Source organism: Carassius auratus, chromosome 44 (genome assembly GCF_003368295.1).
Source record: "Carassius auratus strain Wakin chromosome 44, ASM336829v1, whole genome shotgun sequence".
Classification (NCBI taxonomy): domain Eukaryota; kingdom Metazoa; phylum Chordata; class Actinopteri; order Cypriniformes; family Cyprinidae; genus Carassius; species Carassius auratus.
In genome coordinates this window covers 1,483,182-1,506,517 of record NC_039286.1, presented here as the reverse complement: position 1 = coordinate 1,506,517, position 23,336 = coordinate 1,483,182, and the positions used below count along the sequence as shown (strand labels likewise).

At 38.7% G+C, this 23,336-nt stretch overlaps 1 protein-coding gene and 1 long non-coding RNA gene across 2 annotated transcripts; one reads left to right on the top strand and one right to left on the bottom strand.

The window, feature by feature from the left end:
* The first annotated feature begins 1,991 nt into the window (after window positions 1-1,991).
* On the top strand, window positions 1,992-22,887 carry LOC113062061 (uncharacterized). Its single transcript, XR_003278501.1, has 3 exons — window positions 1,992-2,255; window positions 17,765-17,887; window positions 22,681-22,887. It is a non-coding gene; the product is annotated as an uncharacterized LOC113062061 (long non-coding RNA).
* dlx6a (distal-less homeobox 6a) lies at window positions 2,476-9,178 on the bottom strand. The gene is made up of 3 exons (XM_026231595.1): window positions 4,051-9,178; window positions 3,402-3,595; window positions 2,476-3,182 (listed from the first exon to the last, which is right to left on the bottom strand). Exons 1-3 carry the CDS (start codon window positions 4,358-4,360, stop codon window positions 2,943-2,945), a joined length of 744 nt encoding a protein of 247 aa, XP_026087380.1. The 5' UTR covers window positions 4,361-9,178; the 3' UTR covers window positions 2,476-2,942.
* Window positions 22,888-23,336: the final 449 nt, after the last annotated feature.

The following is a 23,336-nucleotide window of genomic DNA, read 5'->3' as shown; positions in this document are numbered from 1 at the left end:
TGCCTGTGGGGGCAACCCGGCTCCAGCGACCACAACCCAGCCCTGACAGATCCTCCTCCTGGAAAAATGCTGAACATCTCATTAAAACCAGTGCTAGTATTTCTACATCTGACTGCCACGATCATTTAAAGGGCCACCGGGGCATGGATTCATTTGAGATTTTAATTAGAGTTGACTATGGGGATAATATTATTGTGATACCAAATTAATAATAATAAAAAATCGGTTCAGCGAAATACTTCGTGGCTATTTATTATAGGCTACTGACAAATGGCGATCGTTTCAGTAGGCTATTCAAAATAGCCTACACATCCTTGAAATATATGACTTATGTCCGATTTTTTGATGACAGCAGAATAAAAGTAGTCATAGCCTACTTGCTATGTTTGGAATAGCCTAATAAAATGATGGTTTACATAGGTTACCTAAAACAAAAAGTAGAAATCCCTAGGCTAAAGGCCAATACGCTGTACTGGGCCTATTGTTTATGGTTTTATAACCACCGAGTCATTGTGACGAATACCCAATAGAAAGCCATGACTAATTATGAGAATATCGTAGTAGCCTATGTTAATAGGCTTATGCATGTTGTTTATAGAGTTTATCTCCCACCCCCCTCCCAAGCAGACGTTGCGTTCACGCTCAAAACACACAGGCCATCAACTTTAACTTTGCCTCTCTTTCTATTTCACGTACACAAACACGCTACATCCCATGCCATTATATCGAGAGCCTTGATAAATTCCAACTGAATATTTTCCACTCTACGAATTCACTGCAAACCGTGTATACATAATGACAGTTAGCTTTACTGGACACCCTCAACTGTAACACTCAACAATAATTATACTTCCACCAGGATTAGCTCCATTATCATAATCTGGACATTTACAATTATCTATAATTTGCAAAGATGCGCCTGGTTCTTGATTGCAGAAGGTTTTTTCCCTAGCTCACCATCACTAAACAGTGACAGTAATAACGGCTAATTTTGCAGGCAATATATAAGAGGTGTCGGGGTGTGCAAACACTTCCACACCTGGATTTGCTTACTCAACCCAAGCTGTACACAGGAGCGTCCGCGTTCACAACGGTATCTCCATTGAAACATTGAAACCAGAGATTCTGATCTATGCCAAACAATAAATTTATCGAAGGTAAGTGTTTTATTACCATGCTGTTTTGTTGTTGGCTGATCTGAGTGTCGATGATTGGTGGGCATTGCAATGATCTGCAGTTCGATTTGTTGGGAAAGCCATGCTATTTTAGGAAAACGTGTGACCAACGAACGCGTAAACCGTAAATCGTAAACCGGTCATGATTTTTATTGGCAATAATTAACATATATCTCTTTAACATATGTACAAACATAGCTATTCTTGTATACCAGTGCTTTCTCATAATTCTTAGGTTGCAGTGTATGTCTGTCCGTGTCTGTCAGGGCCCCTCTATGTGTAGAGGCCTTAACTCTCAAGAACACATTTTGTTTTTATGATTATGCGTAATCAGTTTTGACTGAACCAAAATAAAATTCAACTGTAGTATTTTAGGTTGCAAAAATCTCATGGTATATTTTAAAATACATTACTTGTGTAAAACTGTGTTCCTATTTCAGCATAATGTGATGTTCCTATAGACAGAGCAAGCATTTAAATGAGCCATCCCAATCCGTTGATGAGGGAACCTTTTTAGAAAATCAAGCACCATTCTCTGCGGCTGGGGCATCCACGATCTGACAGCTGCAGGGGCTTCTCGTCTCCCTATTCAACATTGTAATTTTAGATAATATCCCAATCGTTCGCTCTCCTCGGCAATTTGTACATGAATAACCGAATAATTTCATCTTTTGTTTCGTCTTTGCCACTTCAAATCCAAATAAAGATGCCTTTTAGTATTAAAAGTGGTAGAAAATTACAGGTAATTATCTTTGACGGTAAAAACGCTGTAATCAGCGGGCTACATCAAAAATTACCCTAATTATGTCTGCATTTATGAGAATGAAAAAAAAAACTCTCTCTTGGATAAAACCCATAAATTGTCCCAAATATCTCCTTCATATTGAACGAGACTGCAGCTGGATGCTTTGTTCAGGATCGATCCTGTGGCGAAAGGCATTCAGCGTCTAGCAGATCAAGGCAGAGAGAAAGGGGGAACACATTTTGTCAATACCTTAATAATTGAGCTAGAGATAGACAAGATGGACAAGATGCAGCTCTATTCGGTGGGAAAAACACTTTGAGAAACCACCAACTCGGGTAAGCTATTTTGTTATTGCTTCAGATAGCTTTCCAGCACGAGAAAAATTTAATAATCTGGTGACAATTATTTACATTTTACTGTGCACGTTGTGTATATGTCCTACTTTTATATGTTTTATAAAGACATTATTTATTCAGTGCAGATTATTCAAATATTCAAATTCATAACTGATTCTAAAAAGCCTGTTTCATATTGTCTCTAAAAGAAAAAAAAAGGCACAACACGTAGCTTGAAGTCATGTTTACTCCATTTATGACAAAACATAAAAAGTTTTTGACAACTAAAATCGGACAATATATTTACAATCAGATATTTGCATGACCAGAAACATCTTATGCAAGAGGTTTGAGTTCGTTTTCAAATGCGACTCAAGCGCGTGAGATATGACAACGTTTCGCTTCCTGTTCCAATTTCACGTTTGCGATGAGTGTGTTTGATTACAGTCAAACGTAAGAACAGATTTTTAATAAATCCGTTTATGATGCTACTGACAGTTAGTTCCATTGTCGACCTTCGCCACATCAGATGTCTTCATTCTTCAAAAGAAATAGTCCCCTTAATAGGCTACAACATGTCTCTATTAAGGATGTTAAACCGATGACACTGTGCGTCCTAGCGCATGTAAACTGGGCGAAGACAGGATGTCAACAACAAGGCCTCTGGCCTAAAAAAGGGCTAGTTGTTTATCTCTGCATGGCGTCCTGATGAGGCGACGAGTACCAGTGTGAGTAACCGGGCATGTAGCTGTTAGCAGACATGTTTACTCCTTTAGAGGAGGCTGAGACGTCCCAGATAGGAGGAATGGCTGGAGAGCGCGGGGACAGGGCGATGGAGCCGGGCAAAGGGTCACACTCATGAGGGTTACCGCCTTGTTTCAACAACTTCTTGAACTTGGACCTTTTGTTTTGAAACCATATCTTTACCTGGAAAAAAAAAATAGGTTGCTAAATTGTTAAGTGAAGGTGGGATCTAATTTAGTGTAACGTGATATTTTATTTTTGTCAGGGGAAAAGAAATGTAGGCCTATTATCTACTTCCAAAATACCATTATTCCAACATCACTAATAACAACAATCAGATATAATACATAAAATTAATGAAAAGCACAGATCACTGATAATGCAAATGAGGCCACATCTCACCTGTGTCTGTGTGAGCCCGAGAGAGGCAGCCAGCTCCGCGCGCTCTGGTAGCGCCAGGTACTGAGTCTGCTGGAAACGGTGATTTAGTGCCTGGAGCTGCAAACTGGAATAAATCGTCCTCGGTTTTCTGATCTTTTTGCCTTTTCCGTTGAAACGTATTTCTCCATTTTCAATCACTGTCGTTTTCTGCTGTTCTGAAAAGGGTGAATATTGTGGAATGATTCCCGCACATAAATATGTATAAGTCTGTATAGAATTTTTAAGCCGATTTTTTTTTTGTTGTTGAAAAAACACAAATAGTCTGTAAATGTTCTTTCAAGCACTCTATAGCATAATTACATTGTCTGTCATATTTAGGAAATTGCATGTAGTGACATGTCGAGACGGAGACAATTAGATGCTAATTATACTTTGCAATGGTGGGTAGAATCACTGGCGGAACGCAATAAATAATTTTAGGAGTAGAACACCGTTATCGCTGACATAGGACGGGCAAAACTAGGATACAACAACAAAAAAAGAACGGTAAGGTCTTTTAACAAAGAACTTAAAATGCTTGTCCATGTTACATTTAATCGAAGCACAGCTTTCCTCGATTAGGTTAGAAATGAAAACGGATTTGTATGTTTACGCATGTAAATACGCTTACCTGTGGCGTCTAACCTGGTCTGTGTTCCGCTGGCGTTACTGTGGTAGGACGGCAGGTATGGACTGTGGTGGGGATGGCTTACATAGGAGTAAGGTAGCGACCTGTTATAGGAGTTCGAGCCGGAGTACGGAGAGCTGTCGTGCTGATGATGATGATGAGATCCGGAATGGAGACAGTGGAGCGGATAATGGCTGGCGGCCATCGAAGGGGAGCTCTGTTGTGAGTGCGATTGCTGTCCAAACTCCATGAAAGCAGATTTTGACGAGTCTTGAGCCTCCAGACCGTCAGCCATCGCAGTCATGGTCATCATCAAATTTTCTGCTTTGAGAGCACTATCTCTGAAGTCCAAATGAGTCCTTTCGTTGTGTTCGTTTCTTTCTCTCCTTGGTTAGGAGATATTGCGTTATTATCTCAAAAATGTATCCTTTTTTTTGTCCTGTAATTCTCACGCAGTATGGTGGAAGGTGGGCTTGAGTAAAGGCAGAGATTTTAAGGTGGATTCTGTTAAATTTGAGTCCTTGCTTCCAGACTTGATGCAGCCACTACAAGTAAAATGGTTTGTCTTCAAAGGGCAGCGCCTTCCGATTGGTCATTCAACCTAACGTCATCAGTTCTCTGCTTTAGCTGAGACTTCACAGCGAGTTAACCTACCTTAACAGCTCCCACCGTAGACATAACCATGTGGAGAAAAATAATGCTGGGATATCCCTCGGATATTCACTAAATTCCCACTCAGATGTCGCGCGCTGCCATCGAAGTAATTAATCGCGCTGTTCGCAACTGCGACTGAGGTGCCAAATAACGCTATAAACCGCGCTTGTACTGCATGAATCGAACTCATTTAGGTAGAACAGAATATTTTCGACAGCGACTTTATTGACTTGTGTGCAACTACAAAGTGACTTTTATATGAACCTTAATCTCTAAATGCATTTACAAAACAGCAGAATCTACAATAGTAAAATAATAACACAACACAAATAAAACGACACAGTGATTTACAGTAGCTAGCTATAGAAAATATACATTAGGTGAAAATGCGCGATATCAAAATAGAAAAAGCGTAGGTTTAAACGTCTTCAGAGAGGATTCACGTAACTACTAAACGCGCCAGATATGGTAGTCACTGAAAAGGCCCGGGTTAGTGACAGCCTTTCCTCGTAGTAATCACGAGCCAGTCACAGATGAAAATATATGCAAATTACGAGTACAGTTTGTGGCTTGGCAAATGGCGATCACATTATAAACCACGATGTAAATATACCCTACGGCATGCAAAGCTTTCTTCATTCTCATCTCACTCAATTTTTATTTTATAGACAACGAGTTTCCTCATGATATGCAATAAATTTACTTTAAAGGGTAATGAAAAGGCAATTATGGTCGCAATCAGTTATATCCCAATCTTCTGTGATTATCCGTTGCACTGTATTCAGACTGGCGCTATAAAATTAAGAACAATTCGTCTGTAATGATTATGGACCTTGTTTATTTGGGAGGTGGATTAAAAGTGGATATAGCATAAATTATCCGCTAATTATACACCAGTGTCGCCTCAATTATCCTCTTATCAAAAATTGTAGCCCTAAATGCAGCATTTAGTTTCAATTTTCTCCCTTTCTGTAATAAGAACTTCGTACCTTGCTATTATTACCAGGGATGTTATTTACTTTGCCGGATTTAAGAACGCACAAGCGGCGTAGATAACCATTTTCCATGCTGGACTGAACTTGGGAGAGACAGAAAGGCAGCTGGTCGCTCTGAAAGCTTCTGGATTTCTTCTTTTAGTCAAGATATCATATATTTAGAGTTCAAAAGGAATTGTGCCAGGTAAGAGGAAACGTGGAACATTAGATCATTCGTTTGAACAATTTAATATTTACTCGCATGTGCATGTTTTTGTTTCTTCTGAACATTCTAAATATCTGACATAATTTGCTTAAATGCAACTGTCAAATGATTTAACGGTTGTCATCAGGAATTTGATTAAATATTGCTGTTGTATGACCAGTGTGAAAATGTTTGTCAAGCATGTGAGAGCGAAAGCAGAGACATATATCCTTGGCATGGTACAAACAAATCTTGCAATTATGCTTTGTTGCAAGTATTTTAAGTGCTTAATTGATCGAGACTTCATGGTTTGGTACCTTTAAAATGGCTCCCTTTACCTGCGTTGACAGTTTATCTTTGACAACTGAGGAATCTAGAAAGGCTCTATTAGCCAGGGACTGATCTTTTAAACTGCAAATGGACAAAATTCTGCAATAGAATGTTTCCGCGTATATAGCCTATTGTACAAAGTCTGCTTATATCAATTAAAACTCGTAAGGATTTATTTACGTGCTCCTGCACTATGGTAAAGGGCGTTGTGTAGGAAAGAAATTGCATTCCAGCTATGTAAGCAGGAAAATGTAAAATTGCGCAGAAATAGAAAAATGAAAATATAAAAGAAAATAGTGAAAATATTTGAGTTTGAGAACACCTTAACCGTTTTGCTACAACTTAAAATTTACGCAACAATATTTAGCTGGACACAAAACCTGCACAATAATATATTTTAATTTAAAATGTTTAATTTCTGTATTATAAATGCGAAATCGAACTCTTAGGCCTATAGCAAAATTTTAAATGTAATTTTTTAAATATGTTTTTAAAAAAAGTGACTTTTTAAAGTGATTGTTAACTTTGTTGCATTAGTATTATTATTGTTGTTGTGGTTGAGAAAATAATAATACCAAAGCATGCATTTAACCCATAAGCATCATATTACAAATCTGCTAAAAAGAAAGAGAAAGAGAGAGGATCTGTGTGGACACGCCGGCGCTCGAGTGCATCCATCCAGCCTTATCTGAGCTTTAACACAAAAGTTTGAAATGGAATCTTCTTCATTCCGGAAGCGCGCAAGATCTCGTTGTCGTCCGTCCGAACAGACATAGGCTTATTTGACCGGCTCGGATGGAGAGACTTGTCAGTCCAGCAGAGGCGGCTGAACGGGTCTGCTCTCTCCCGAACTCAAACCCAACAGCTGTACACAGACTCGCAGGCGTCGACGGATTTCCATGACTGCTGAGCAGAGGAAGTGGCGAGGCATGGCGAAAACAGACGGAGAGCACGCGCGGTTGTCGGTATTCTGCGCGAGATCACTACAATAGAAATCAAGAGAGTATAGACCAAATACCACCAGACCCCTCCCCGCCATTAAGGCTCATATTAAATCATGTCTTTTATTTCAGGACTTTTCTCTAAATATTTAACGAAGTCGGTAAACTTATTCGGATGATTGGAAGCCGGTGTTAGAAAAATAAAGACGAACAAAAAAGAGACAAAAATATGTAGGCCAAATCGGCTACCTGTTAAATATAGCCATCAATTCGATTATACATTTAGATTGATAAAGGGCAAACATTTAATTAATAAAAAAATACAAGAACTGTATATGAATAGCCTAAAGCAAGAGGCTATTAAATATAAGGCGTATTGTGTTTTTTGAGCTGTTAATTCTCGCATCATCCTCTTGCTGAGAGCCACTCCTGATTGACTGCTGTGTTGATTAAGGTAACCTTACACTAAAAGTGGTCACGGTTTGGTGGTTTGGTGACCACTGCCTAAAGATCATAACATAACGGTCCATTTTTGATGGCCACATCTTATGACGAGCGAGGCCTTATGTCCCAGATAGCATTAGCTTTGCGCCTCTGTGCATTATATGGCATACTGCATTGGATTTTTCATCCCAATGTGCCACAAAGAAGTTTGTTTCTCTCTGGATATTAGATAAGAAAATAGGACTGTGTAGTACACAGTCAGGATACTTAAATGTTCAATGCAAAATTACAGGCAAAACAGAAGCGCACGTCGCCTCTTATGAGCATTAATTTTCAGTTCATCGAAATGAAGGAGGCTCGGCTGAAATATCTTTTATCTTTTGAGAATGTTGCACAATTGAGAACAGTGGGATTTCTCGGGGTTCTTTTTCGACTTAATAGAAGACATTATTAGCTCTGACAGCACACGGCTCAGGTCTGGGGGAGAGGATTTTCTAGAGAGATGACAGACAGGAAGGCCAGCAATCACAGGCTTTTTTATCCGAATGTACTGTTCGATGCCGTTTATCCCTGATGATAGAAAATTGCTCTGTTGCCAGGACGCGGCTGCTGAAATAGAGGGCAAGAGCAACATTTCCATTTTCCAGTTTGAAAGCCATTGAAATGAATTAGTAAAATGAAAAAAATCCAACGGTAAACAAAGAGGGGCAAACAAAGATGCACTTTCTTCCTTGCGCCGAGCCCCCTTTCATTTAGTACATTTTCGGTAGCTGCTTTTCTGAGGCTTTGAATTCAACACTTGCAAATAAAATGGGCTCCTGATGTGCACCGGAGATGATTACTCATTTTCAATACATTCTTAATGTAAAACAAAGTGAGTATAATTTGTTTCTGTTTGCATTTCAGTGCAATATTTGTTATTACTGTTTACAATAGCACTATTTTAAGTGTTAAGAAATATTGAAGGTCAACTGAAATATTTGTACATTCATCATATTCGCACAATAATAAAATAAATAAATGAATAAGAAATTATTAGGCCTATTATTTTTCATCATTTTAACAAGTAGCTTGTCATTCGCCTCGCATTGATTATATTTCTCAACTTGTAATCCATAAAAGTCTCTGGAAGTAGTTTGTCAGAATATTACTTGTTATGACAGTTTGAAAACACACTCAACGAATAGTGGGTTTACGTGTCATGACAGACACATGCTTTAATGTTATTTGGGCGCGCAGTGGCCGACCACGACATGCGCGTTTGGTAAACAAGCGCGCGGAAGACGGATCTTGTTCAAGATACACGAATAACCTACACACCTTGTCCATACACAGGTGAAAACAGCCAAGTTTACAAGACCAGCTACAAGACAACCATATAATCAGTTGTCATCGCTCGCAAAAACTGGAAAACTCGTAAATATTATAAGCAGGAGATCGGCATGGCAGTTATCATTTACAGTTTTCCATTGTGACAGTACAAAAATAAATAAATAAATACAATAAACAACGAAATATAGAATATGATAGACTAATAGCCTATTTTATAAATGTGTGTGTGTGTGTGTGTGTGTGTGTGTGTGTGTGCGTGTGTGTGAGAGAGAGAAAGAATAACATAAAATTCTAATTTGGTATTTTTCTGATTCTGATTATCATGATACTGATACTCTTGTTGGTGATAGCCTATAGAAATACAGCTTAACTGTGGTTAACAACTGATGCATGCTGTTGCTTTACAAAATAATCCCGAAATGTTAGAATTAAAATGAAGTGCCTGAGAAATTTATCAGAACATCGTACATTCATTTCTTTATTCACATTCACGGCAGATCCACTGATTTCTCTTCGATCTTAAAAAGCGGGTGAAATCAATGGCTATATTAATATTTACGTGATAAGGAGATCACGTGGCCTTTGGAAGGATAATATTTTGCATATGAATCTTTGCATGGGCAGGTGGTTTGCCTCGACGGTGTCTGCTCAATGTCGTGAACTAATGCATGTAAAATATTTCTCCAGTTATACAGTATGTATTTGCCTTGAATTCGTGCCCGCATTGTCTGAACGGAATTGGAGAGCCTATATCTCGAGTGCATTTGCCTGAGCTATTTATCCACCCATAGCCATTATTTATAATCATTGCTATTAGCTGGCTCTGATAGATTTTGATCTTTGATTGAAGCTGGTCCAGCTAATCTAATTCGAGGGACCATGTTTACGGTTTCTTTGTGTGTTAATCATGTATCCATACAACCAATCGTGCTTAATATTTATTTATGATATTTATGATATTTAGATTTTTGTTTTATTTAGTAAATTTTTTTTTGGATACAGCTGTGAATATTACAGTGTCGACACAAAAAGCAACAAATAATATTATTTTAAAGGTAATATTAAGTTTATTCAAATAATACTGTAGCATTTGGTGGGATGATATTGCGTGTGATTTAAGGAGAAGTTTCCATGATCTGAATTTCCTGAGGTCAGGTGAGGAAGTGGCACAAACAATGAAGCACGGCTAATAATTGTTTGCCTGAAACTCAAGAACAGTGAGTTTGATGAGGCGTAAAATCAGCAGAGAGAAAAAAAAAAAGTCACACCTGGAGAACCGCCTTGTGTCTACCACATTCATTCTCCTGCCATGGTTCCCGTGAAAACCACCAGTCTGCAGAGGCTGTGTGTGTTTCTCAAGCTCCTGCTTATGGCTTAATAATCACAAATACAAAGACTAGCTGAAACTACAATCTCCCACATTCTAGGTGACGAAGAACATTTGAAATTCACGCACAAAAAAAGTTCTGCGGGAGCTGTAAAGACTGCACAGTAACACCAATGTAGCTGTAAAGCCAAAGAATGGCTTGCCGCCCAAAATTCATGCTTAAAAACACAAGTTGGTTAATTTAGTTATTAGTATTTAAAGGTGGCAGATTACTGAAAAACTTGCAGAGAATTACATTTTAAGTATGAAGCAGCAAGCAAGTTTATTATCCATCAAGTCATAAGGGAGGACTCATGTATATTTTATCAGACACTACTCGGTGTGTGCAAGTAAAAATGAGTGTATGGCACAAAAACATTAGTCTAAGGGTTTTTGGCTGTTTTTGCATAGTAATGATGGATTAATGGCTGTAAGGTTAATGGAAGACAGTATTTATTTAAAGTTAAATGCTGCATATATTATCATACACTCTCAGAAATAAAGATAAAAAAGCTATCGCTGAGGAGGTACATTTTCAAAAGGTACACTTTAGTTCCTATTAGGTTCTAATATGTACACTTTAAGTACTAATATGTACCTTTAAGGTACCAAAATGGTACCCTTTAGGTACAAACACGTACCGTTTGAAAAGGTACCGCCCCAGTGACAGCTTTCTAACTTTCTAAGCATTAACCAAACTATTAATCTATAGGCCTTTTGTGCAGTAACATTAAATACACAAGTGTACAAATAGTGCGGTAAATCATCTCCATATAGAGCAGCAAAGATGAAGGACAGTGGGAACGTTGTTCGTGTTTGGATCTGGGTCAAAATGGATCCGATCACACCAGACTCGGGACATGTGGCGGTTTAAATGGCATGGCAGGGGTGGTGAACCGTCAATCACAAGATCCCATGCTTGCCTCAACTGCTTTCCTTCATTTCCGAAAGCCAGCAGACCAACGTAGGCAGAAGGCGAGTGTTTGTGGAGTCTCTTGAATATTCACGCAAAACCCATATTGTTTGATGCTTCACAGCTGTGGCCTTCAATAAACATTTCTTTCAGAGTAAAATTTTTGCTTTAAACTAAGACATATTATATTAAAATATCTGTGTGGATTTGATGGCACACAAGCCACTCTTTTGTTTCAACCGCACAAAAAAAAAATGCATCTTTTCAGGTGGGTGTAAAAATGCTCTTCCCAAATAATGGAAACCTGGACGAAACAATGTTATTGTGTTGTTTGACAGAGTGAGCTTTAGAATAATTTTGACTGAATATGAAAGACCTCATCCACACATTCTGTCGTCTCTCTCAGTCACCCATGTTCGGCTTCTACAGCTGCAGTGAGTGAGATATGACCAGAGAATTGGCCTCTGGGAGAGCAGCAAGCCATCCTGGTGCTATTAGGCTCGTGGCTAATAATAGGTGTTTCAGTCCAGGGGAAGATCAATCAGGGGGAATCAAGGGGAATGTTCTGAGGAGCGCTTTTACACATCTGTCCAGATGGATGAAATTACACTTGTCTGTTTTTAGTTGCATTACTCCTAAATTGGCTGTCTACTTTTTCTCTCTTTCTCTCACTCTCCCCTCATTCATGTGTCAGTGGTCTACTAAAAGGATTCGGCACTAAACTCCCTGTTATTTTTCATCTTTCCTCGTTCGCTCTGCCCTCTCTCCTCGGTCACGCTTTACGTTCTTGCATTCATTAAGTTGTATGTTAAAATTATGTCGAATCTGCACAAAGTTAGTACTTATACCAAGTAATTTGTAGTAGAATTGTATCACCATTTATGTCATTAATAATAAAAGATCAAAGCTGAGAGATAATGCTAATTACTGCAGCTGCTGAAAATTATATTCAGCAAAAATTATGACACTCGGTCTTAAAGTTTTTCAAACAAAAAAAAATAAATAGAAATTACATCATCATCTACAAAGTGGGTTCCTGAAGTATTAGACCAAATAAAAAAATAAGAGCTATAAAAATAAATAATAAAATTAGATCTTATAGAAATAAGCAGATTCGAATGTTTAAAAAGATACAAGCAGGGTTATTACAGTTAACTAAAACTAAAACAAACTAAAACCTCCACATTTTCAGTTCAGTTTAATAAACAAGACATTAACTGCAATAAAAATATAAATTAAAATAAAAATACACATAAAACACTAAAACTAACGAAACTTTAAATACAAATCAGAAAATGCAGAAATAGAAACAAATTCAAAATATTAAGAAAAACTCTGAGTAATTTCTCAATGAAACTAAAATAACACCTGGTTATGAGGAAAAATTGACAAATATTTAACATTTCTGGACCAGCTATAACACTATTATTCAAGAGTTAAAACTTCCTTTATGCTGAAAATATAATTTGCAATTAAAAATGTTCTCAGACTGTTGGACCCCCACCATGTTTGTCATCAGCTCTGCAATCTCTTCTCTAGAATTTAAAATATATAATTACATGCATTTGTATTGTGCAGCTGCAATCACAAATCCCCAAGTTTCCCATCCAAAACAATGATATTTGCGTACAACAATTGCATTAAGTCATTAGAAAAGGAAAAATCATCATTGACAATGCTTATGTAAGCAAAGATCCCCTAAAAAAATGTTTTTGGGCCCATATCCTAAGAAACACAGAGATTGCAAGAGAAAGGACACATGAGAATGTGTGAAAGTGAGGCATTGGAATCCTGAGCTGCAGTAACCCTTGAACAGCTGAGGAGGTAACCACATGCAGCACTGACAGTTATCTAGCACAATGTGTCAGTCAGAGAGTGGGGCATAGAGACTGAGAGGGGGCATTTGCAGACTACGAAACCGCTGTATGCATCTTCGTTTCCCAACCAAGACGGGCTGACAGCTTGAAATATTTGATACTTGAAAGTGGCTGTCTGACTAGTTGTACGGCTGTATGGCAAGTTGTATTACGCCCTCCTGAGTTCTTACACAGTCTATCAAATCTTAGAGACTGATTTGCTTGTGGCGTGAATTTGTGTAAGTATCTCCGCCGTAGCCATAACAGGTTCATGCACACAATACAGGCACTCTGAGAAATTACCTCTCAAGAAAGACACAGCGGGATACTTTTTATCAGTGAGAATGAATACTGTACATCATTGTTGATTCTAAGCCTGATTTGAGATGTTCTCCTATTTTTGATTGCCCAACATTGAGAGATATTTCAAACACTGAGCAAGCTCGACGCAAGCTCGATGACCAGAGGAAGAAAATCAAGGCTCCCCCAATGTGTTACCCCTGGCAACAAGGGAAAATTAGCATTGACACACGAGCGAGGCTACAGAAAGGCCTCTAGGTATTTTACGGCTTGGAAAATGACAGTCAAAGTAGATGTAAAGATATCCTCCCTCTGTTCTATTTATATTGAAATGAGCTTCTTTGATATTTCCCGAAAAGCGCCAAACTTATAATGCATGTATTTAGTTCGTTTTACCGTGCTGCACATCGTGCCTGAGATGCCCGGGCTCTCGTGTTCGCCCCCCGCTGCGGTAAACAGAATGAGACTCTCATAGCAGATGCATTTCAGGCCACTCACAACATGCTAGTGAGGCTGACATGGCCTCCCTCATTTTCCGCCACAAAATTCAGCTCTCGTGATTGCCAACACACATAATGATAGCGTCTCCCAGAGTCACTGAGGTGTCCCACTGACACGGCAATATTCTCTCTGTCATACTGCAGGAAATTCAGCCGCGACTACCCTGGAGAACCTGCCTTCTACATGCATCAGAAGTTATTTTGCTAATCGAAATACAGGGTCGGATTGTTTGATCCAAGGCACGGAGCGGCTCGCTGTTTCCTCTCATTACAAGATGGCCTTACCAGCGAGGAGGAATATGCATGAATACATTAAAAGGTAATGAGGAAGCTGTCAGGAGAGGGTCGTTCGGGGCAGCGCTTGGCATTGGAGAGCTTTCAGAGCAAGACGTGATGGACTTGTCATCTCGGCATGAGAAGCCAAAGAGGTGGAGATCAACGGCGTTACTAATGGCAGCTGTTGCCAGGTCTTCCTTCGTGCTGGTAATGTAGGCGCAGAAGCATCTCACCTTGTATTTTTAGAATGTGAATGTGCTAATGTGTTGTATTTTAAAGCCTAAATTAAATATTTCAGTTCTTAAACTACGAATTCTGTCATTTCTCAAGTATGAATGAAAATTTATGCTGACGCAAATTCAAAAGATAAGAAAGACCCAAGGGTATATCATCATTCGCAATCATATTTTGGAATATTCACATCTACGATTTGATCAAGGCGACGTGGGATCACATAATGGAATGTCATGGCAACAAACCCTGGCAACAGTTTATCCAAGTCCTCATGCCACGCCCCCAAACGTAAAGCGCTGGAACATTATTTCTGTGAGACAGAAAGACCTATGAACAAATAATGGGTGAGCGCCAGTTTAAATAAAGTATGGTTTATGACTTGTGGTCAGGACCGTCTCTCTTTTTTACAAAGTGTGCTGTATAAAAACCGCTGCCAACGTTTTTTTCCCTCATACAGTTATAATACAAAGTGTTTTTTCCCCCTTCCTCGCAGTGAGAGATTCAGTCTATAAAGGACCGGCAGTAGACCAGTAGTCTGCAGCCACAGGAGAATGGAACAAACCACACACGCCAAAACAAACTGGTGCTCCTTTGCGATTTTTCAGTTCGGGCATTTTAATAAAACATTTACAATCCTTCTGTGCGGGGTAAATGCTTTGCGAGCATGCCCGGTTTCACTTTTGATATGAATCAACAAAAGACTGGAGGGATTAATTTCCTTCACCTACAAAATAAAGGTCCAGGTGTTTTGGTCTAATTTTACAAACAATCCGGCTGTTGCATATCAAACCAATTACCCAAATGAATTGTACAATACCGAGAAACAGACACAGCAATTTTCTACTTCCATTTATATTTGCCACTGCAATTATAGATCATCAGAAACTGTCATTAAGCAACACTAGGCTTGTATTAAGACCATACAGACTGTAGTCACTGTCTTGCAACTACAAAAAGGCGGCGGCCGTTAACACGCTACGCTTTGTAATAGTCACTGACCTTTAAACGACGATGACAACAACGAGAAAAAGCAACACTGGGTATTTTTTTGTATACATCAACAAAACAGCTATCAAACACTTCCATTGGAGCCTGTGATTACTGGTTTGGTAGAAATTATGCCTTGGTCAAACAAAGCTCCATATGTCTGGAAACCGCTACAGTCACCTTTTTGTACATATTAAGCAACTGCAGCTCTGAGAAAGTGAGAACTGTGCTAATTCATTTTAAAAGTGAGACACGCTAATAAGTAAGGTTTCATGAATCATATTTTAGACCCTACTGGGAATTGGGTTTTATGGATATCTTTTAAGCTTGGTGACCAACACAGCAAAGCACTTAAGAAGAATTATTTTTTTTCCAGCACTCTAATGTCTCCACTGAGCTATACAGCTATCCCCAAAGTCCTCGTGCTGAATTAAAACTGCTTTAGGTGGGAGAATTAAAGTGGCGAGTTAAAAATGAGCTGAGGTACATTATACACTGGCTCATAAAGTAGAGAAAGTCATTCATTTTAATACACCGATCAAGCTGTTACCGTGATGACATCTCTCTGCAATGACAGACAGCTTGGAGCACTGCTCTGCGCATTTAACTCAGTAGACAGACAGTGTAGTTTACTTTAGTACCACTAAAACTGCTAAAAAGACATGTATACAAAACTATTCATGTTTAAGATTATATATGGTTAGGTAACCTTCAAAAGCTTGCATGTGAGCTTGTTAAAAAAGAAAGTACATAGCTCAACTCTGTGACAGTGCACATGCCAGGAAACAATGAACGCAAGGCATCCTTTCTATATACAGAAGTGCCTGCAAAAGAACAATTAACAGGGCTCAACAATATGTTTTTGTTACCATTAACATTAACAGTTGGCCCCCACTGTATAGTTGGGAAACAGAAAACAAATGTACAAATAGAAAACAAATACATAATTCTACATTTTAAATTGATTGATTATATAGCTGATGAATAATTAATAATCAAATATCTTCATATACATAATAAATAAACATACGTGACCCAGGACCAGTCTTAAGTGTCAATTTTTCAAAAGGAATAAATAAGCTTTCCATTGATCTATGGTTTAGTAGTATTGAATAATATTTGGTCGAGATACAACTATTTGAAAATATGGAATCTGAGGGTGCCGAAAAATCTAAATACTGAGAAAATCACCTTTAAAATTGTCCAAATGAATTATTAGCCATGTATATTACTAATCAAAAATTATGTTTTGACATATTTACGGCAGGAAATTTACAAAAATCTTCATGGAACCTGATCTATACTTAATATCCTAATGATTTTGGGCATAAAATTAAAATCTATAATTTTGACACACATTGTTTTTTTTTTTGGCAATTGCTAAAAATATACCCCAGCGACTTAAGACTTTTTTTTTTGTGGTCCAGGGTTACACACACACACACACACACACACACAATTTTTATACAGTTTTTATACTGTACAAACTGCATATTCTATCACACTTCACCAACCCTACACCTAACCCTAACCCTCACAGGAAACTTTGTGCATTTTTACTTTCTCAAAAAACTAGTTTTGTATGGTTTAGAAGCGTTTTGAAAAATGGGGACATGGGTAATGTCCTCATAAGTCACCCTCTCCTTGTAATACCTGTGTCATACCCATGTCATTATACAGAGTTGTGTCCTGATATGTCACAAAAACAAGAGCACACACACACAATATTTTTTTACTTTTTTTTAAATTTGTATCCAATCTTATACATTTTTTATCCATTCTAATCAATGCTTCAATGCATTCTACAAAACCAGATTGATACAAGCTTTGTTTTTTTTACCTAGTAGACAAGCAGAAATTGAAAACATGTCACAGAAAACCAAATGTTTAGGTTTGCAAGGCATAAAATTATTTAAAAAGACTAAATCATACAGCGCTAGCCCGATATGCCAAATGACAGTTCTATCAGCTGTCTAGAAACTTGCCATGAATTGGGACTCAACATGATGCATTAAATCAAGACTTTGCCTGGAAACGGTTCAGTGACAAATTGTTTAAAGACTTCTCAGTGGTAGTGTGTTTATTCTAGTGGGTCATAAATGGCCTTATGAAAATAACAGTAGTGGCAGGTAAGTCTGACATCAGTACTGGAACATGCACCGCCATCAATGTATATGATCCCAGGTGAACATATATTAATATCGCTTCTTTGACCTTGGTTTAAGCTAGCAGTTAGACTGTGAAAAAGGATAAACCCCCTAAACAGGGGCTGACTGTGCATGTCAGGTAGAGGGGCTGTCAGGGTTAAAGTCTGAGCCAGGAGCTCCTGCCAGGACTGTGTGGTAGAAAGCTGTTAATGAGCATTGTAAAGGACTTAAGCATAATGATCTGAACTTCTCTCCTAGTGCTTATGTCTATCACATGCCCAAACCCTTCAGCCTGGCTGCAGCGTGTGTCCAGGATGAGACGAACAAGAAGGATGACCTGGAGGATGGAAACAGTGGACAGAAGGAGACAGAGAGTGTGGAGTATGTGCAAGTTGTAGCTTGGTATTAAGGTCTGTGATGTGATGCTCATTTTTGTCTAGGTCCATTCATTTATTCTAACAAGTCTTAAAAACGGACTTAAATAAACCTGAAATATGTTTTGGTTCAAAACATTGAAAGTAATAATTCAGAAATGCACACTCACATGTATTCAATGGGTAGGAAAAATATGAACTTACTTTTTTTTTTTAAATGGTGTATGGTTAAAAAAAACAATTAATACAAATGGTTCATTTCTAAGAGCATAGCACTAAAATCTTAAACTAAATTGTTAAATGATTTTTTCCTTTTTTTATAGATATCTTATTTGTCACTGATTTTGTGTTAACTCATATACTTCAAAAATATGCATGCAGGTTATAAGAAAAAAAATATATGGGGTAGTGAGCTCCTTTTGTCAATCTAATGCATAAACGGGAGCTTTAGAGCACCGTGAGATTGGGATTTATTGGCTCTCAGCTGAAAATCAAACAACCTGACACTTGCATAAGCATCTAAAATAGCCTAATAAATTATCACACATTAGTGAACGCTCTAAGTGCAGCGCGTTTCCTTTTAGAGACTGGCTGAATGGCAAACACCAAGGGACAAACACCACTCTGTCCTCTTGATTATATCAAATAAATAAATACAACACATGATGGAGGAGGAAAACTCTTTTGTGTGAACACTTCTGGCCATGAATCAGAGCGCTGACATTTTAAGGCCCCACTGTTGGTTCTGCCGCTGACTTGCTTTCACACAGTTTGTTGCAGAGGCTCAACACGTGTTCGTGACAAGCAGCACTAGAAGAGCACTAATAAATATCTTGCGCTTTATTCCTGCTTTGAGGTAGACTAATTAACCGTGTGCTGCACGCTCTCCCTGATGACATACATCCCGAAGAGAGCCAAAAATAACATGACTGTGAGAACACAAGAAGGGAGGGGAGAGTGTGTGTTAGACAAGTACAGGTTTGGGGTGTATTTAAGCACACTGAATCTGCATTAAGGGCTGAGCTGATTCCACCACAGAGGTGTTTTAGAGAAGCCTGGCCTGAGGCACGAGAGAGAGGGTTCGCTCCGCTACAGCACAGTGAAGGACACAAGACAGAGCCACCTGTGGCGGGAAACTAATCTCACATGTGAGCCCTGACAGGGCATCCGTCAACAGGACCAGAGCAGCGTTGAGCTGATCCATTAACATTAACAATTGGCCCCTGCCGTGTAGTGAGGAAACAGGCAATGAGTTAGCATGGAGGATCTGGTTTTAAGGTGGCCTTCACAGGGCAACATAATCAAGCCTTTAGGCCCAATCTATACTCTGTGCAAGAAGGCAAGCTTCCAACTATGCAACACGTGCATGACTGCATCCCGAAATGTGGCAGGACGCGGATCATAAAACATGGGACACTATTGCAGAAGTTAATGTAAATTGTCTACCATACATCTATAAGAGCCTCTACAAGGATATCGTGATAGAAAAAAATATGAGATGCTTTTGTGATCTCTTTCAAATATTCTGAATTCCCTGAAAAAATTGTGCATTCACTTACAAAATGTTTGAGTTTGTTGTGAGAGAATTAGTGGTCGACCCATATATCACCAAGGCCGATATATCTGCCGATATTTGGCGATACGTTTTTCTGCTTGGCCAATGTGTTCGAGGCGGGACATTTATTTTAACAGCGCTGCGAAAGGCTGCGCCTGAGCCCACACAGGTCACATTCTCCCTCTTGTTTACTGTCGTTGTTAACAGTTTGGTCTAATATGGATAGAAGTCTGTATAATAATCAGACTAAACAAACAAAGGAATTAATGCATAGAAAAGTATTATAACGATTGCTTTTATATTATTAGTAACAGAAAGTTAATTAAACTTTTTAAACTCTTAATTTCAAATTATGCTGTGCTTTATGCATTTGCCCACTGTCATATTCATGTCATGTGCTACCCTGGCTTATATGATTCCCAATGCACACAGACTTCCCAGAATACTTTGTGTCCTGTTAATTACAGTGTTTACTTCCTTTATAATTATATTTTTATGAAATATTTATTTACTTTGTCATCTAAAGTATGTTTATTTTACATTTATATTTTTTAATCTATTATCAAACGATGTATATATATATCGGCTTTATATCCGCTATCGGCCCCCTGCTTTCCAAGATATCGGCATCGACTTAAAAAAAAAAAACAATATCGGTTGACCACTAGAGTGAATGACAAGTTTCTTGGGGGAAATGAAAGGATTTTGCAAGCAAAAACAAATGTTTTGTTAGGAAATACACACAGGTTTTGTGACGATAACCAAGAGTTTTGCAACGGTTTCTTTAACTGCCAATTTGTCACCATCGGTAGACCTGGGAACATGGTGCTGCACTACTAGAAATAGTTACTGAAAGTCTGACCATTAACTGCACTGCAGCTCAATTCTACTGCAAATTTGAAATGTATTTTTCCATGCATCACTTTTTTGTATGCCTATGTATGTGGGCAGAAACAAGTCATACAGAATAGAGAAATTATTTACTCCTCCATCATTGCTCGACCACAATATCTGACAGTAGGTGGACCACATGAGCGTCACAGTCTTCCCAACAATCAGTAGTTGCTGCATCATGTCACTGCTTATTTGCTTAAACTTGAACTCTGCTTTCATTTGCATAAAGTTGAACTTTATTGTGGTGTCGGGCACACCCACATCGCATCGTCCCGCTCACCTCAAATCACCAACTTTTATTTAAACGGAATGACTTTCATACACTTTGTCCCTGCAAATTGTGGTCAAAGTGGACGTAACTTCAGAAAACATACTGGCCTCTAAAATCTTGTCGAAACTCGTTTGATTCAGGTTTGATATTGGAAGTCTCTTTTCTATGTTGAATAGAACCAAGAATTTTTCTTTAGAAAATCTTAACACAAAATGCAGTTGCTATTGCATCTTTCTTGGAAATGCAGTGTAACTGTTACCACACTAACACCCGAACCACAAAATGTACCTCAATAAATCTTTTCAGTATTTGATTTTTGCTTTTTTAAACGGGAGAAAAAAGTAATGATTGGTGCTGACTGAATGTGAATATGCCTGCCATGTCGGAGCAGTGAGAGCGCTGGAGCTGAAGGCATGATGGAAGACAATGGATGAAAAGAAGCTGTCAGAGTGAACAGGAGAAAAAAAAGAGAGAAGTGCCATGGGAGCGAAGCACAGGGATGGGATGACAAAGCAGGCAGGTGACAGAGGAAGAGGCGGGGTGGGGGGGAGGGGGGGGGAGTTGCGAGGGGGACACAAGGTGAATATGAGAGGCATCAGAGAGCAGACGTCAGCTCACTCTTGACCTCTCTTAGTTTGAGAAGCCCAAGATCTGAAAATGACATCAGATAGGGGACGTTTGACTCTCTTTCATTCTTTCATGTCTCTCTTTCATGATGCCTGCACTACTCTTACTTGCATGAAAGGACAATACATTCAAAACACCCGACATTTCCTGCTTGGGTATCAGACATCCGTTGTTTTGCTTAGAAGGCAGATTTTATAGGTCTTCATATGTCTACTCTCCCTCTCTCTCTCGAATTCATAAGTCACAATCTATCTATATATCTGTCCACCTATCTAAGACAGACAGATTAATCTGTCTTTCTTTCCATCCATCCATCTGGTGCAACACAATGCGTCATTGTAATCAGTAATTATGCCCCGACTGGATGCAACAAATGGCTGGTTTGTAATGGGTTTTAATGTTTTTGTCTTGTCGTGCAGATAGATAGATAGATAGATATTCGCAGTGTTAAAAACACATGGACTTTCATTGATGAAACTAGACTAAAAGCCAAATACCGAACAGCAGCAAACATCATGAAGCGTATAATGTCACCCAGCTTGAACAAGCAGTGAATATGCAAAGCAGAGAAATGTCAACAAATCCTGCAGACAGCTGTTTGGGGTTTCTGTACCATTGCTCAGATTTTGGACTATTCCTTGTCTCCCACACCACTACTGCTATAATCCTAAACAGATCTGCTCCAACCACCAGAAAAGCCAGAGTCTGGGCGTCTCTGCAGCGTTCTCCACAGAGAACATTAATAGGCTGCATGTGCTGATAAATCATGGAATGGATTAGACACAACGTATGTGGTCCTCTGCCGTAACTACTGGTGGCATTTAGGGACACATTTTAACAAGAACAGAAATTGATCCATGCTGTTCTCACATCCACACTCGTGGACTGAGTTTTGTCAGTTGACCAAGAGCAATGACATAACCAGAGGTCTCTTTAGTTTTTTTTTTTTACTGAAAACACAAAATTGTACAATTCACACAAAATATTAAAAAGGCATTAATAGAAAAATCTCCAAAAACATCTACAGAACTGGAGACCTTGAAAATGTACACCCCTTTTCCTGCCATATAATAACGCTGTATGCTATAACCTGTAATACATATGTCATTTCTATACATGTCTGCATTTATGTATGAATGTGTGTCTGTCTGTGGCTGTACTCGTTCATTTGTGTGGGGGGTCAGGGTTCAGACATGGACTCTCCACATGTGCACGAGTTGCGCTCTCTTTCACTCTCAGTGCTGGAAGGGACTGCCCGTAGTGCAACCAGAGGAAAGACTGATCACAATTATCCAAGACTCTGAAGGGGCAGTCTTGTCTAGGACAGCAGGGTGAAAATTGCACACGTGCACACATGCCTAGACTAAATAGAGCCAGGGTCAGAGGTGTCCGGATCTCAGCGCATGTGGAGATCATGCAGCCTGTGATTTTTGCTATCTCTCTTTTTCTGTAGGAGGGGTAAACAGGAAGTGAAGACGGGGGATTGGCGGGTTGTAAACAATGAGGGTGCTCAACGGATGCCAATCTAATGTGCCCGAGGCTAGAGAGACATCAGCACGCCAACACTCCAGACAGAGGAGGCCGAACAGTCATCTATTAAAAAAAAAAACAAGCACACCAACCATTTACAAGTGCTAATAAAGATAATTAATAGAAAAACTTGTAAACACAAAGACCTATTAAGAAACTAGTCTTTTTTTCTTCTTCTAATTGTTCATTTCTCATATAGGTCAATGACATGATGCACTTTTTTTCCCCTTCAATTCCATGTTGTTCTGAAAAATGCCATTCACACGCCCTGTGATTCAAGTTTTTATATATATATATATATATATATATATATATATATATAAATTTTTTTTACATTGTTCACCCTCTTTAACAAATGCTAGGTTTCACGTCTTACATTAATTTAGAGTGCTGATGACAGCAAAATCATCTTTCAGACCAAAACTATCAAACGAATAACGTTAGCACAACTGTACACCAACCATACTGTTGACTGTTGCTTTCACAAATTCCTATAAAAAACTAACATTAGCACACTTGTATCGTAAGCTTCTACTTCATGTAGGCCTATAAATGCTTGACACTCCTAGTACAATCAAC

Coding starts and splice junctions, on each gene's coding strand:
- dlx6a (XM_026231595.1), bottom strand. CDS start 4,360: ATGATGACCATGACTGCGATGGCTGACGGTCTGGAGGCTCAAGACTCG. Junction 3,596..4,050: donor GACCAGGTTAGACGCCACAG/GTAAGCGTATTT, acceptor CACCCTTTTCAG/AACAGCAGAAAACGACAGTG. Junction 3,183..3,401: donor TCGGGCTCACACAGACACAG/GTGAGATGTGGC, acceptor TTTTTTTTCCAG/GTAAAGATATGGTTTCAAAA.